At 47.1% G+C, this 15,240-nt stretch overlaps 1 protein-coding gene across 4 annotated transcripts in view; it reads left to right on the top strand.

Moving 5' to 3' along the window:
- The window catches only part of Tcf25 (TCF25 ribosome quality control complex subunit), a 31,028-nt gene that overhangs the window by 9,842 nt on the left and 5,946 nt on the right, over positions 1-15,240 (top strand). For 2 of the 4 annotated variants that reach the window (XM_074055445.1, XM_020173602.2), the window contains exons 3-13: positions 447-521; positions 1,400-1,518; positions 3,725-3,790; positions 8,076-8,158; positions 9,607-9,737; positions 10,448-10,547; positions 11,382-11,475; positions 12,718-12,810; positions 12,939-13,044; positions 13,729-13,888; positions 15,126-15,213. In XM_074055445.1, coding sequence (XP_073911546.1) covers positions 447-521; positions 1,400-1,518; positions 3,725-3,790; positions 8,076-8,158; positions 9,607-9,737; positions 10,448-10,547; positions 11,382-11,475; positions 12,718-12,810; positions 12,939-13,044; positions 13,729-13,888; positions 15,126-15,213 — 1,115 coding nt within the window. The remainder of the gene's footprint in view (positions 1-446; positions 522-1,399; positions 1,519-3,724; positions 3,791-8,075; positions 8,159-9,606; positions 9,738-10,447; positions 10,548-11,381; positions 11,476-12,717; positions 12,811-12,938; positions 13,045-13,728; positions 13,889-15,125; positions 15,214-15,240) is intronic. The other 2 variants (XM_074055446.1, XM_020173603.2) reach the window with 1 other exon arrangement.

The following is a 15,240-nucleotide window of genomic DNA, read 5'->3' as shown; positions in this document are numbered from 1 at the left end:
TATGGAAGGAGGACTGGGGACTGCACATGAGGTCGATGCCTTAGTTCTCGCTGCTCAAGATTTTACTTCTCAGGTAGGGTACAGTAGTTTATGTCTGTAATCCTAGCTACTTGGGAGGCACAGATTGGGAGGATTGCCTTTTGGGGCCATCCCAGGCTAAAAGTTTGTGAGACCCCTCCCCATATCAACCCATGGCTGGGTAGTGGTGTGCCTCATCCCAGCTATGCCATTTAGCACAAATAGAAGGATTGTGGTCCAGGCTGGCCCAGGTATAAAGTGAGACCCTATCTCAAAAATAACCAGCACAAAAAGAGACTGGCAGAATGGCTCAAGTGGTAAAGTACCTGCCTAGTAAGTGTTAGGCTCTGAATTCAACCCCTAGTCAAAAAAAAAAAAAAATAGATTTTACTTCTCTTTCCATGGACTAAAATGTCTCCTTTTGTTAGTCTAATGCAAGTGGCAAACTCCGAAAGAAGAAAAAGAAGCAGAAAAATAAGAAAAACTGTCCAGGAGGATCTTCGGTATGTGTCAGACCTGGCCTGTCCCTTCTCCTTCAGCCCCTGCCTGTTCCCTTCTGGTTGAGTCCCTCAAGCTGTTGCTGGAAGAAGCTTGTTTTTATTTGATTCCTTCCCACTAAGAGTATGTAATTAAGAGGTCAGGGGAAAGAAAAGGAAAATCATTTACATATTTTGCTTCTGGTTTGCTCCCTTTTGCACATTGGTAGTGAAAGCCATTTTTGGTTCTGTGTTCCAGCACTCAATAGCAGGCATGTCCTGAAGGGAGGGCCCCTCCCAGTTCTGTTTCCAGACACCCTGTGTGAAGTTTGCTGTCTATCCTTCCTTTGTTTTGTGCTAAAGGCCTAACTGGGTGATGGGTGTAGAAGTCATCCACTGACCAATCTGTCAGCAGAGAGCACATTCCCATTCTTGCCCTGATGTTCCTGTCTGACTCTGCTGAAAAGAGGCTATGGCTTTGTGCTGCTCAGTGGGAGTTACAAGTCCCAACTCCATTTATCTGAGGAGGCTAGCTCACTTGTGAGACCCGGAATGTGATCCTCTGGCCTGATGATTTCCAAGACGCTTGGTTCTGTGATTCTGTCTGTTCTGTACTTCCTCTGATGGGATCTCTCTTCTTTCTGAATGTATACACCCCACATAGTGTTTGAAGGATAGCATCTTTTAGGAAGTAAATACAATGTAACTGTTCTTTTTCAAAATCATTGTTATTGATGCAACATTTGAAGTAAAGTCAAAGCTGGACAGTGGTGCATGCCTGTAATCCCAGCACTTGGGAGGTGGGGGCAGGAGGATCTTGAGTTCTAGTGAGACTCTGTCTCAAAAACCCATTAAATAAAAAAGTAGTCAGTGTGGTGATTAACAGGTTGTTCTGGGGTTTTTAGGAAAATGTGCTGGAAGATATCGATCGCATCTTAGAGAGGATCGAGGACAACAGTGGATTCAGCCGCCCTGGCCCGCCTCCTCTGATTTCCAGGAAGCATGTGCTGTACGTTGAGCACAGGTACAGTTTTGCGCCATACCATACAAGGAGAACATTATTTGAAAAAATGAAGAAGAAAGTTTACTGTCTTTATTTAAAAGTGGTAAAGTAGCCAGGCGCTGGTGACTCACCTCTGTAAACCTAGCTACTCAGGAGACAGAGATCAGGAAGATCATGGTTTGAAGCCAGTCCAGGCAAATATTTGGGAGTCTGTATCTTGAAAATACCCAGTACAAAAAAGGGCTGGCACAGTGGCTCAAGTGGTAGAGTGCTTGCCTAGTGAGTGTGAGGTTCTGAATTCAAACCCCAGTACCGCAAAAAAAAAAACAAAACAATGGTGAGGTTTAGGGGTGTAGCTCAGTGGAAGAACTCTCACCTAGCATGTGTAAGGCCCTGGGTTCCACCCCCAGCCCTGCAAAAAGTAAAATAAATAATAATAAGATAAAATTCATTCCTTGGCGGGAGAAAAGTGGTAAGAGTTTATGGTTAAACTTTTAGGAGATAGAGCAGGGCTCCAGTGGTCACACATGTCACCCTCGCTACTTGGGAGGCTGAGATCACAGTTCAAGACCAGCCTAGGCAAATAGTTCATGAAACCCTTTCTCCAAAACAACCAAAGCAAATGGACTGGAGGTGTGGCTCAAGCTGTAGAGCACCTGCTTTGCAAGTGGGAAGCCCTGAGTTCAAACCCCAGTCTCACTGAAAAAAAAAAAAAACAAAAAACCTTGTAACAGATAACAAGGAGAAACAGAAAAGGAAATAAAGAACTCATTCACATTCAGAGGATGCTCAGCTTCACATTTCTTAGACAGTTCTGTCTTTGTTTTTGGTGGCACTAGGGTTTGAACTTGGTCTCACTTTTCTCCCTGGGCTGGCTGGACTGTGATCTTCCTACTTACCCCTCCCATATAACTAGGATTGCAGGTGTATGCCGTCAGCCTGGCTTATTTGTCTAGATGTGGTCTCCCTTAGTTTTTGCCTAGGCTGATCTTGACCATGATCTTCCCAATCTCTGCCTCTCAAGTAGCTGGGATTATAGACAGGGCCTCTTAGATAGGTTTTTTTTTTTTCTCTTTTTGATGGGGGACTGGGGTGTGAACTCAGTCCTTGCGAGGCAGGCCCTCTACCACTTGAGTCACTCCACCAGCCCTTTTTTGTGTTGAGTATTTTTGAGATAGGGTCTCCTGCACTATTTGCCTAGGGTTGGCTTCAAATCGAAATCCTCCTGATTTCTGCCTTCTGAGTAGCTAGGATAATAGGATGAGTGTTTGGATCCCTCAGTTTTTTGAAGTGTATAAAAGTACCATGTCACCTGTCACCCCTGGGTGATTATCCATTTCTTGGCTTTTTATTTTTTTCAGTACTAGAGCTTGAACTCAGGGTCTACACCCTGAGGTACTCCACCAGCCTGTGTGTGTGTGTGTGTGTGTGTGTGTGTGTGTGTGTGTGTGTGTGTGTGTGTGTGTGTGTGTGTGTGTGTGTAATGGGTATTTTTGAGATAGGGTCTCGAGGGTCTCGAGAACTATTTGCCCGGGCTGTCCTCGAACTGCAGTCCTCCTGATCTCTGCCTCCTGTAATTCTGCTAGGATTATAGGCGGGAGCAATGGCGCCTGGCCATTTCTTGGTGTTTTAAATGTTCTATGAGGGAGTAATGGAGTAACTCAAGTGGCAGCTGGCAGGTGTGAGGCCTTGAGTTCAAACCTCCAGTATCACCAAAAAAAAAGGTTGTATGAAACCTTGTCCCTACTATAGTGGTTGTTGCTACCTTTTTTTTTTCTTTCTTTCTTTTTGAGTTAGGGTCTTGCTGTGTAGCCTAGGCTGGCATTGAAACTTGGGATCTCTGCTGCCTGAGTGCTGTGATTTCAGACATGCACTACCATACCTGGCTTTGTTGCCAGCTTAAAAAAAAAATAAAAAACACCACTTGAAGTTTGTTGAGACACTGTGGTCTAGTTGCAGGTGTCTCTAGTTCATGGCACTTGTTTGCCATGTGTAGGAAACCATCCCAGGTGCCTTCTGTCTTAACGTGGTGACTAGCTTCTTTTAGTGTCCTCCAGTAGCAGTTGTAGCCAGGTTGGGTGGTGATTTTAAAGAAAGTCAGTCTACAACTTGCCTTTCAAACCAAAGTCGCTGTTCTCCTTGCTAATTTCTTGTGAACTTTCTAAAATTTCCAGAGTTGTAGAAGAACATGATTTAACTTTTGTTTCTAAAATTTTCAATTCTCTAGACACCTGAATCCAGACACAGAACTGAAAAGGTATTTTGGTGCTCGAGCTGTCTTGGGGGAACAAAGGTAAGGTACACACTAAGCTGCCCTTTCAAAGCTGTTTCATTCCTTTTCAGACTTGAGGGATGGGAGGGAGTGTTGAAGGGTTAAGAACCACCACAGGGGAGACTATCTGAAGCCATAGTGGACAAATGCAGTCTTTAGTGTTTCTGAAATGGGTGCAAGGAGATGGTTTGTGGTGTCATCAAGATGCTCAATGGGCTGGGCTCCAGCCCTTACATTGTCTTCAGTATGTGTGTCAATTTTTTTTGTTGTTGTTGTTGGGGTAGGTGGGTTTGAACTCAGGGCTCCAAGCTTGCTAGGCAGGAGCTCTACCACTTGAGCCTCACTCCCTGCCGGTGTCATCATTTAAGAAAGGTCCTAAAGGCCTTACTAAATCTTGAGCGTCTAGTCTTGAAGTCTTAAGTACACTTTTGCTTCTCAGCAGCAAAACTACCAAGAGGTTTAGGTTCTAAGAGGCTTTACGTGTGTTGATTTAATAGTTCTTCGTGATTTTGAAGAGCTTTACTTGTGTTGATTTAATCGTTCTTCATGGTTGTGAAGAGCGGTGCAGGGCATCCCTTGGCTCCCAAAGGGAGAAAGCACAAGGGCCTGCTATTGTGCTTTCTGGAGGAGGCGTGTGCTCTGCTCTCCAGAAAGCTTTGTCTGTTTTTCTTTTTTCTTTTGTTTTTTTTGAGACAAGGCCTCAAACTCATGATCCTCCTGCCTCAGCCTCCTGAGTGCTAGGATTACAAATGTGTACCCCAACACTTGGCTTTGTCTTTTTAATTATATTTTTTGGTTTTTCTTTTTTTTTTTTTTTTTTGGTGCTGCTGGAGTTTGAACTCAGCACCTTGTGCTTACCAGACAGGTACCCTAGCATTTGAACTGTGCTGCCAGGCCCCAAGTGTTATTTTTTATGATGTGATACAACAGGGTTATTTTCTTACTTCAGATACTAGGTTGTATCTAGCTGTTAGCTGCAGCCCCCCTGCAGCTGTACAGCATCTCATGAAATTGCACAAGTAATAGGTACCCTCATTTCCTGTTACCTGCATGTTGCTAAAGTGCCTCAAAGGAGCTGTGCAGCTTTGGCCCAGTTCTCCGTCCACAATTACCATCATCCACAGTAGAAACAGTAGGGTTTTAAAATCTGTAGATTTAAGGTGTAGGCAGTCTAGGGTTTTTTTGTTTTTTGTTTTTGTGGTACTAAGGCTTGAATTCAGGGCCTTCACCTTGAGCCACTCCACCAGCCCTTTTTTGTGAAGGGTTTGTTCAAGATAGGGTCTTGCAATCTCTTTTTCTGGGGTTGGCTTCAAACCTCGATCCTCCTGATCTCTGTCTCCTGAGTAGCTGGGATTACAGGTGTGAGCCACCAGTGCTCAGCTCAGTCTAGGTTTTTTTAGCTTTTTAATTTTTAGATTATGAGTAGGGTCAAGGTTTTTTCATATGCTATTTGCTCCTACTTTCTTTGTATTTCTAACAGTTTTTGCTTTATATTTTTGTGTTTTTTTCAGTGCACCTGATTTCTTTTGGGACTATTAGTGAAAAGTATTTATACTTTAAAATGTTCCCTTTGTCACCTGTATTGCCCTGGGTTGAGCATTGTACTTCCCCTCTCCTAGTCCCAGGTTTGTCTGTCTGTTATGTTTATTTCTGTAAATTATGGTTACTAATAGTAATGAGTTAGGCTGAAGGTGTGACTCAAGAGGTAGAGTGCCTGCATAGCAAGCCTGAAGCCCTGAGTTCAAATTCTAGAACCAGACATGTGCACATGCACACACACACACACACAGAGGGGAAAAAAATAGTGATTAGTTAATAATTGTATTTATTCTTTTTTTTTTTAAATGCTGGGGATTGAACCCACAGCCTTGCACATGCTTAGGACATGTCCTGCCATGGAACTGCATCACCTAGCCTCATACTTTTTTTCTTTTTCTTCTCTTTTCTTTTTTTTTTTTTTTTTGAGACAGTGTCTCATTATGTTGCCTAGGCTAGTCTCAAACGCAGGAGCTCAAGTGATCCTCCTGCCTCAAGCTTCCTGAGTAGCTGGGACTTCAAGCATGCACCATGATAAGTGGCCCACTTGTTATTTTCATTTATTTTTTTCCTCAAAGCATTTTTATTAGCATATATTAATTGTATAGGGGAAATTCACTGTGACATTTCTGAATATGCTTACATTGTATATTGGTTAGGTTCATCCTTACCATCTCTGTCCCTCACTCCCCCACCTTGTTATTTTTATTGTTTTATACTTTTGGTTATATTTATGTCTTTAAAATTTTAAGTCCTAGGCTGAGCATGGTGGTACATGCCTGTAATTCCAGCACTCAGGAGTCTGAGACAGGAGATTGCATGTTCCAGCCCAGCCTGGGCTATATAGCAAGACCCTGAGTCAAAATCCCCCCAACCCCAAATAAAGTCCCACCAAAAGACTTCTCCCTTCCTTCCTCATCTCCTACCCCTGCTACCCACTGCTCTGAGTCAAAGCTTTGGAGCATGGTGGTCACCTCAAAATTGCCAAATAACCTGTGCCCTGCTCCTTCTGTGACCTTGACTCCCTATCATGATAGACAGAGTCAGATCACTGCCCCCCCCAACCTCCCAAAGCCCCTCTGTGCCATCTCCACTGCCCTGTGGGTCTGCGAACCTCGAGGTGCCCTTGCAGAGATACTTCTCTGTGTGTCCCCCTCTCCCCATCACACATCAGTAACCTGTGTCGGGGCTGCCTTCTTTCCCAGAGTTCTCCCTGAGAGCTCATTGTGGTGCTAGGCTGGCCCAGGATTCCATAGACTTGGGTCAGTTCTGAGCGTCCTTTGATTCTTCTTTTGGCCCCTACCAGTTACCCAGAGCCCTGCCCCATTTTATTTCCCCTCAGATTTGGGCCATGCTTCTGTACAGCAGTTTTTCTCCTGCAGTTTTTGATTTTCACTTTGGAAGAAGAAATAAACTTTTTTTTTTTTTTGGTGGGACTAGGGTTTGAGCTTAGGGCTTCGTGTTTGCAAACTCATGTTTACCACTTGAGACACACGTCAGTACCATTTTGCTTTGGTATTTTTTGGAGATGGAGACTCATGAACTATTTGCTTGGGCTGGCCTCATACCGCGATCCTCACAATTTTAGCCTCCCAAGTAGCCTGGATTATAGGCATGAGTCACCAGCACCTGGCTGCTGGTGAAACATGTTTCTTTATTCTGTTGATGAGAGTTCACCTTCTTACTGATTCCTTCTCTCTCCCCCCACCCCCCTGTTTAATGAAATAGTTCAGATTATCTAAAAAGCATAGAGAATAATATAAAAATACCTATATGCCCACCACTCGGCTCATGACCCAACCTTCACCAAAGCAGAAAAGGCCCTTCCTTCGTCAAAAGAAGGCCCTTCATATGCCACATGCCCTCCATGCCTGTCTGGTCACCCCCTGACCAAGGCATGGAGGAGAGTCTTAGGCTCCTGTGGCAGAGACCCCCAATAACTCAGAGCACTGGCCCTGGTGGCAGAGCCCTGGCAACCTCCCCACCCCCATAGTCATGGGAGATCTATAGAGAGCTGGGCCTCCCTCTCCCTACAGACTCTCAGTGCTATCCATTTGGCTCATTTTCTTCCAGAAATGTGCCTTTGCTCTCCTCCAGTTTTGTTCTTTGTTACCACTTTTTTCTTTTCAACATGGCAAACTTCTTGTCATGTTGGTGGGGTTGACAGAGGTCCACAATCCCAAGTGTCTCTTTTGTCCTATTTGACTGCCTCCCTTTTCCCTCCAGAAGCCAGCTCATTGTGTCTACAGAATACCAGCAGGCCTCGCTCATTCTTCTTATTTTAGGATTATTTTTGGTTTCCTTTTTACCCCTTCTGCCTTTTTACTGGACTATTTGAACTTTCTCTTTTTTCTTTTTTTATTTGTGTTAAGTGTAATTTATTTTTTGGTGGTGCTAGGGATTAAATCCAGGCCCTTATGCATGGTAGGCAAGCACTCTCCCAGTAAGCTACATCTCCAGCCCCTTTCTTTTTTCTTTTTGCAGTGCTAGGGATTGAACCTAGGGACTTGCACATGCTAGGCAAGCACTCTGCCACTGAGCCACACCTCCAGCCTGTACTTTCCCTTTTTTTTTTTTCTGTTTTTCTGGTTGTGTGGTGAATGAACATCCCAAGTCTGATGGTGCTGTGTTCTCACTCACATGCCACTTGTGCCCCTTCCCATATACCCTCCCTGTTTGCTCCCACAGTTCCCAGGGGGATTTAGGCAGCCAGTCCTGCTCCCCACACTCCATGGAAGGTAGAGCTGTGCCTGTGTCCCCTTCTCCCCAGGCCACGGCAGAGACAGCGTGTGTACCCTAAGTGTACGTGGCTGACAACCCCGAAGAGCACCTGGCCTCGGTACAGCAAACCAGGTGAGGGTCTTTGGGCATCTGAACAGTGACACTGGCCGGGTGCTGCTGCTGTCAATCTTCATAGGCCAGCATCTGCTCCATCTGTGTGGAGCCGGTGTGCAGTCTACACTGGGGTTTGCACACACTGCTGCTAGAGGATAGAGACCCGACATCTCACATAGAGCTCCCAGCATATCTGTGTTTCCTGACTATCTCAATGCAGGGTTTCTGCCTTTATATCTGCCTTTTTCCTGTGGGTACAGTATAATAGGAAGCGAGTTCATTTTTAAAGTTTGATAGTTTTAAGTTTTGTAACAAACTACCAAGTACAGATAACTTAAAGAAAAATCACTGTAGTGAAGAGGCATGGAGTGTCAAGTAAATGGTGTGGGAAAGCATCCGAAGAGCCCCCCCCATGGCTGGAGGAAAACCAGGGCAGGGATATCCATGACAGGAAGGTCATGTGTGGATGTATTGATAGTCGTGCCAGGAGTCTGCCCATCTATGCCAGTACTACCACACCCTCTCCCACAGCCTTGCCTCTCCTGCTCCTGTACCTATTGTAGATTTTGGAAGATTCCTTTTGTGCTCTCAGTGAGGACCCACCTAGGAGCTCAGGGCCTGTGCTTTAGAGAGCTAGCCTTGATGCCTCATTAGGTGCCTTTTGTTCTGCCAGGCACCCCACCCTCCTAGCAAAACACTTGAGCACAGGTACAGCCAGGGAATTATGGGCCATATATTCCTTCAGGACTTGGGCCCTGGGTAGGGCTGTCAAGAGGGAGTAGCAAAGGCAGGGCTGAGAACCACTGACCTATTTCATGAAGTTCTTGGGAGACTGAGTTTTCCAGGAAACTGGGCCCTGTATACCCAACATCATACACAGGGAGCAGAGAGAAAGCATGTCTGTTCATGGGTTGTAAGTTACCCTGGCCTCCATAGCCTGGCGCTGTGCCCACTGCAGTCTCCTTACCCTCCCTCTCCCCCACACTCCTTGGCCACCCTGGATGTCCATCCCAACCAGCTTCCATCTGAGCTCATGAGTCCCTGACCAAATCCAATGGCTGGGTGGGTCAAGCATCTTCTAGTCTCTGACATTGCCCCTAGGCCCACCACACTTCTTGTCCTGGATATTTCTTACTATACCCCACACTCTTAGCTGGATCTGAATTCTGCAGGGAAAGGTGTCTTTATAAAAAGTCAAAACAGACAGGATGCTGGTTCCTAGTGTAGCCCAAGCAGTAGGAAGTAAGCCTGGTCATTTGTTGGGAGAGCATTTGGTGGACGTCAGCTTTTATCCTGGAGGCAGCCCAGCCTCAGACTTGGGTGACCCTCATAAGGCCCTCCCACTCAGGTCCAGTTTCTCAGAGTCTTTGCCAAGCACAGCACAAGAGTGTTGACTGCTCAGAGCCCTGCAGAGGCCCCACACCCCAGCCTACAGTACACCCTCCCTGAGCACTTTTGCCTCCCAGGTCTGTCGATGCGGCTGCTGGAGTCGAAAAAAGGCCTTTCCTTCTTTGCATTTGAGCACAGTGAGGAGTACCAACAGGCTCAGCATAAGTTCCTGGTGGCTGTGGAGTCCATGGAGCCAAACAACATTGTGGTGCGTGACCTCAGCAGCTCCCAGCAGGGTGGGGGCTGAGCAGTGGCCCTGTGCCAGGGCTTGGCCCTCTGGTGACTTGAAAGGTGTGCCCAAGGGCAGCTGCTCCACCAAGCAGAAAGGACATAGTCAGACCCTGTGTTCAAAGCACATGTACTTGGAACTAAGCAGAGCCCAGTCCGTCCTGAGAAGAGAGCCACACCTGGCTCTCATGTTGATCTCGGCACTAGCTTTGCCTCCAGCTTTACTTACATATCAGGGGAGTGCTTAGATTCTCTGCTCTCAGGCTGCCCACTCATCTCCTATGCCATTGGGGACTGCATCCTCCCTGCCCTAGGGTTCTGAGGGCCCAGCTAGCCTCATGCTTAGGCCCTAGTTGGGTTTATGATCACTGAGAACAAGAGCTTACTCTCTGTTCCCCACATCCACCCAACCCCCAATGAGCTCACTGTTGTGTTCCCATGTGGGAAAAGAAAGCTACTTGTTTCCATTGCTCTTTGTTGAGGTATGGAAAGCTGAGCATGCCCAGTTCTGAGTTCCTACCTTGAACCAGGTCAGTGGTTTGGCTGAGCAACAACAGTGCATACCTTGACTTAGAAGGGAACTGTGACTGTCACCCCTGGTGGTCATTCCTCACAGCATGCATGGAGCGCAGGACCCTCTAGGGGTGTGTCCTACAAGGGCCCACCTGCAGCCTTTCTCTTTTTTCTCAGGTCCTGCTCCAGACAAGCCCCTATCACGTAGACTCTCTCCTGCAGCTCAGTGATGCCTGCCGCTTTCAGGAGGATCAGGAGATGGCCCGAGACCTCATAGGTGAGACGCCTCCTCCGTCTGCCCTGGAGCAGCTACAGATCCCAGGCAAAGACACTGTGTCAAAAAATGACAGAGGGTGCAGTGGGCTTGCCAGGATGCTTTAAAATAGTGACCTCATTGAGATGTAATTCACATAATGCAAACTCACTCACCCCTGTAATCCATTGGCCTTTGGTGTGTGCCAGAGTTGTGCAGCCATCACCATAGTCTATTTTAGAGCACTTTCATCTCCCGCAAAAGATCCCCCACCCCTCTGTCCTCCCTCAGCTCCTGGGACCACTCATCTACTCTGTCTGGGGGTTTGCCTGGTGTGGCGGTTTCATGGAAAGGAGCCATATAAGTATGTGTATGTGGGCTTTGTGTGTGACTTCTTTCATTTACTGTAATGTATTGCTATCTGTGTTATAACATGTGTCATACCTGTACCCTGTTTATGGCTGGATAAAATTCCTCCTGTGGGTAGCACACATTTTGTGGACCCATCATCAATTGATGGACATTTGGTCTGTTTTCGCCAAGTGCTGCTATAAACGTGTGAAGGTTTTGTGAGGATGTGTGTTTGTGTTACACACATGGATACTGCTTAACAGAACACAGTGTCAGTCATGTTTCATGGTGTAGAAGATGTTTCCATGTCAGGCTCATAAGTTCTGTGTTGCATTAATTCAGAATGGCATCAAGGAACCTGGGAGGTCCTGTCTGCTCTCTCTGTTTCAGGATCCCAGTTACATGACTTCCTTCCAAAACTTTTCTTATTTTGAGTCATCAGAGGAGGGGGTGGCAGTTACCACATGGTGGCTGTGACACCTGCTCTGGTGTGTCTGTGACCTGCAGAGAGAGCGCTGTACAGCATGGAGTGTGCGTTCCACCCGCTGTTCAGTCTCACCAGTGGGACTTGCCGGCTGGACTACCGCAGACCTGAGAACAGGTGAGCGTGGCCCATCCTGGAGCAGCTCTTGGGAGCATCTGGTAATGGTGGTGCTTGCCTCCCTTTCTCCTGGAAGAAAGGTTTTGGGAGGTTGTCTACAAGTCACAGGAGTGACCACACTGTGAGTTCAGCAGGGAACATTTGGCAAAAGACTGTCCTTGAGGGCCGGGCTCAGGGACCTTGGGATTGGATAAGCCCAGGATGAAATTTTTCCTAGTTTGAAGTGAGCTTGACAGGCCACCTCACCACAGTGAGGTCTATAATTATGTTTCTTGTGTATTTGGACAAAAAATCCATTCTGTGAACTTAGACTATTATAGCATGCTTTGCATGCATATGTTCTGACTCTCAAGCTTGCAGTCAGTGCAATTGAGTCTGTGATTGCAGACAGTCCTCTCTTTCCAATATTTCTCCTGCCCTAAACAGCCACTGCTGACCTCCCTGAGCCCCTGGTCCCATGTTTCTCCCTCCTCTGTCACATCAGTGCCCTGATTCTGGCTGGAGCCAACAGGACTGGCCCAGCCTCACAGCCATGGCCAAGTGTTCAGACATCTATACTGGTACTGCATCTGGATTTTCTCCAGTGGGTTCCTTTTTGCTGCTTTTGTCTCTTCCTGTTAAACTCTTAGTTCTTTGTAACATAAGTAAAATTAACTTACCAGGACAACTAAAGTCACACAGCTTCATGTACCCAACAGCAGCTCCATTGACAACCACTGAAGTGTGAGCATAAATTAAGATGGTAATTATAATAGGTTTTAAATCTCTTCCCTTATATGATAATTGGTAAACAAAAAAGCAAGAAGAAAAGGTTCCAGATCAGCTTGATTTTAGTCAAGCTGGTGGTGCCTATAGTCTTAACACTCAGGAGGCTGAGAAAGGAGGATTGTTTAAGTCCAGGAATCAAGGTCAGCCTAGACACCATAGACATACCTGTCTCAAAAAATGAAAAAGCTGGGCTGGGAGTGTGGCTTAAGTGGTTGAGTGTCTGTCTGACCAGTGTGAAGCCCTGAGTTTGAACCCCAGTGCCACCAAAAAATGAAAAATAAACAAAAAGCTTGCTTTTCTATACATAAGTACACACATAACTAAATACTGAGGAGCACACACCTTCCCTCCATACACATGGGGAGTGTTCACAAGCACTGTGTTCAGGAACGGCAGAGATGGTGCTAGGTGACTCTGACTTGTGCTCTTCGGCTCTGCTGTTGCGCCTACTCACGAGGAACTGTTCGGACCTAGGAGCTTCTACCTGGCACTTTACAAGCAGATGAACTTTCTGGAGAAACGAGGCTGCCCACGTACCGCCCTGGAGTACTGCAAGCTCATTCTGAGGTGAGTATCCTCCGGTGCTATGCTGTTGCCTGTCCTTGCTGCAGCGACCGTAGATCCATGGGGACTCTTGCCATGACCATACCTCCTCTGTCCCCTTTTCTCTTCACTCCCTACGCTGCCTCTGGAAGCCTTGAGCCAGATGAGGACCCTTTGTGCATGCTGCTGCTTGTTGATCACCTGGCCTTACGGGCCCGGAACTATGAGTACTTGATTCGCCTTTTCCAGGAGTGGGAGGTAGGTGTGAGCTGTGCATGGTGACTTCTCACCTTTCTTGGTCCACAACCTGTGTTCAAGGGACAGTTTTGTGATACCATGGTGAGGGTGTGATGCAGAGCCAGGGTAGATCTCCAGGTATTTCCTGCCTTTTTGGCTCCATTACCACTTCAGGCGAGCAGGATCCAGACTCTAAAGGGTGGTTCGAGAGTCCTGACACCACATGCATCTGCATAAGTGTGACTGATGATGGTGCTGGTAGTGATGAAAAGTTGGGAAAACCCCAGCCCTCCCATCACCCATACAATAAGATGCAGTCATGAAGTAGAGGGTGATATGGAGTCGACACAGGGACCCCACACTGTGAGAGCCATGCACATCTAGTGCCAGGCTCAGCACCAGGAAAGAATGTAAGATGTCTGACCATTCTGTACACATGTATTACAATACTAGGTGTATCAGGTTAAATACCATGCGTTAAAATTATTTTCATCTTTCTTGTTAATGCACCCAAAAAAAAAAAGTAGAAAATTTCCCTCAGATACAAGTTTAAGTGGTCTTCATCCTCAATTAGAGAGAGGCCTCGGTGGAGACTCAAATGCATCTGCTCACTGTGGGGGTCATCTGGTAGTGTCTGAGCATCTGTAAATATTACATTTTGTCTTCATGACCTTTCCCCAAACTTTATTTCATCATTCCTTGTAGGCTCATCGGAACCTGTCCCAGCTCCCAAATTTTGCCTTCTCAGTTCCATTAGCATATTTCCTGCTGAGTCAGCAAACAGACCTCCCTGAGCATGAGCTCAGTTCTGCAAGGGAAAAGGCCTCCCATTTGATCCAGCAGGCGCTCACCATGTTCCCTGGAGGTAGGCTCCATACTTGATGAAGGTAGAGGTGACTCATTTTTCCTGGGGTACCACTTGGTGCAGCAGGTGCTCACCATGTTCCCTATTAGTAGGTACTACACCTGCCCCAGGTGGGAGGTGATACATCTTCCTGCGATGCATTATCTAACTGACCTAAAAATCTACTGTTCCTACAGTTAGGGATCTGTCCAGGTGTAAGGGCCAGAGGGGAGAGGGACAAATATCCCTATCACTGGTGGGGTGAGTGGCAGTGTGGGAGAGAAACCAAGGAGTTAACCAGAAGATGCAGTGTCTTAGATGGTGTTTTTGCTAGGCAAAGAAGCAGAGCAGGCAAGGTCTGGAGAGGCCTGGGGCCCAGCCCAGAGGTAATGGACAGGCATCAGCCTTGAGCAGCCAGAACGGGCTGTGTTACACTGTGCTGCTCTAGGGTTCCCACAGGCACAGTGAGTGAAGCACCAGCAGTGGGGCCTCAGCAAACACCATCAGGAACAACCCTGCTCACTGAACTCAAGAGTCAGCTCTGTTTACTAAAAAGCCACCTCTGTCCTCTGGGGTCAGGTATAGCTTCTTTGCCTCAGGAGACCAGCTGGGTGGAACACACAGAGCTGGGCAGTGTGTGTTGCACAACAGAGCTGGCACTACTGCCTGACAGGAGCACTGCATCATGAGTCCCTAGAAGCCACTGGGGGCCTGAGCTCTCTTGGCAGCTGCCATTGGCAGACTCCCAGCATGGCCTTCAGTCTGTCGGGAAACCAGTGCTAAATAAGCAGAGTGGTGCAAGCAAGAGGGACCATTCCTGCATGGTGGCCACTGACAAAATCCCAGGCCCTGTGGTGTCAGCTCCTGTGGAGAGCACAAGCACTCCCCACTCTCGCTCATCTGCCATGGGGTCTGGTCTTCATATGATTAAAACATCTGGCCACCCCTGCTGGGGGGTGATAAGCAATTCTCCTTTGGAACAGATGGGAGGCAGCCAAAAAAGGGTCCACATCCAGCATTCAGAGGCACCTCATTGCCTGGTGTAGAAATACTCCATCCTCAGACCTGATCCCTCAGCAACAGCAACTTGAAATCCTGATCAGAAATGAGGACCCCACTGGCTGTCTAACCTCCTCCACCTTAAAAACACTGAGCTGTGTCTGTGACAGGGACCTCACTATGTCCCCTGTCATCTACGATGGGTGGGAATGGTATAATGAGAATGACTGTGCACATGGACCCTTTGTTTCTTGTGTAGTTCTCATGCCTCTGCTCGAGTATTGCAGTGTGCGGCCTGACACCACAGTTGCAAACCACCGCTTCTTTGGACCAGATGCTGAAATAAGGTAAAGACCCAGGATTTGCGTATATGG

This window comes from Castor canadensis, chromosome 15 (assembly GCF_047511655.1).
Source record: "Castor canadensis chromosome 15, mCasCan1.hap1v2, whole genome shotgun sequence".
NCBI classification, from domain to species: Eukaryota; Metazoa; Chordata; class Mammalia; order Rodentia; family Castoridae; genus Castor; species Castor canadensis.
Note: the sequence above shows the minus strand (reverse complement) of the source record. Positions and strands in the feature narration are given on the sequence as shown.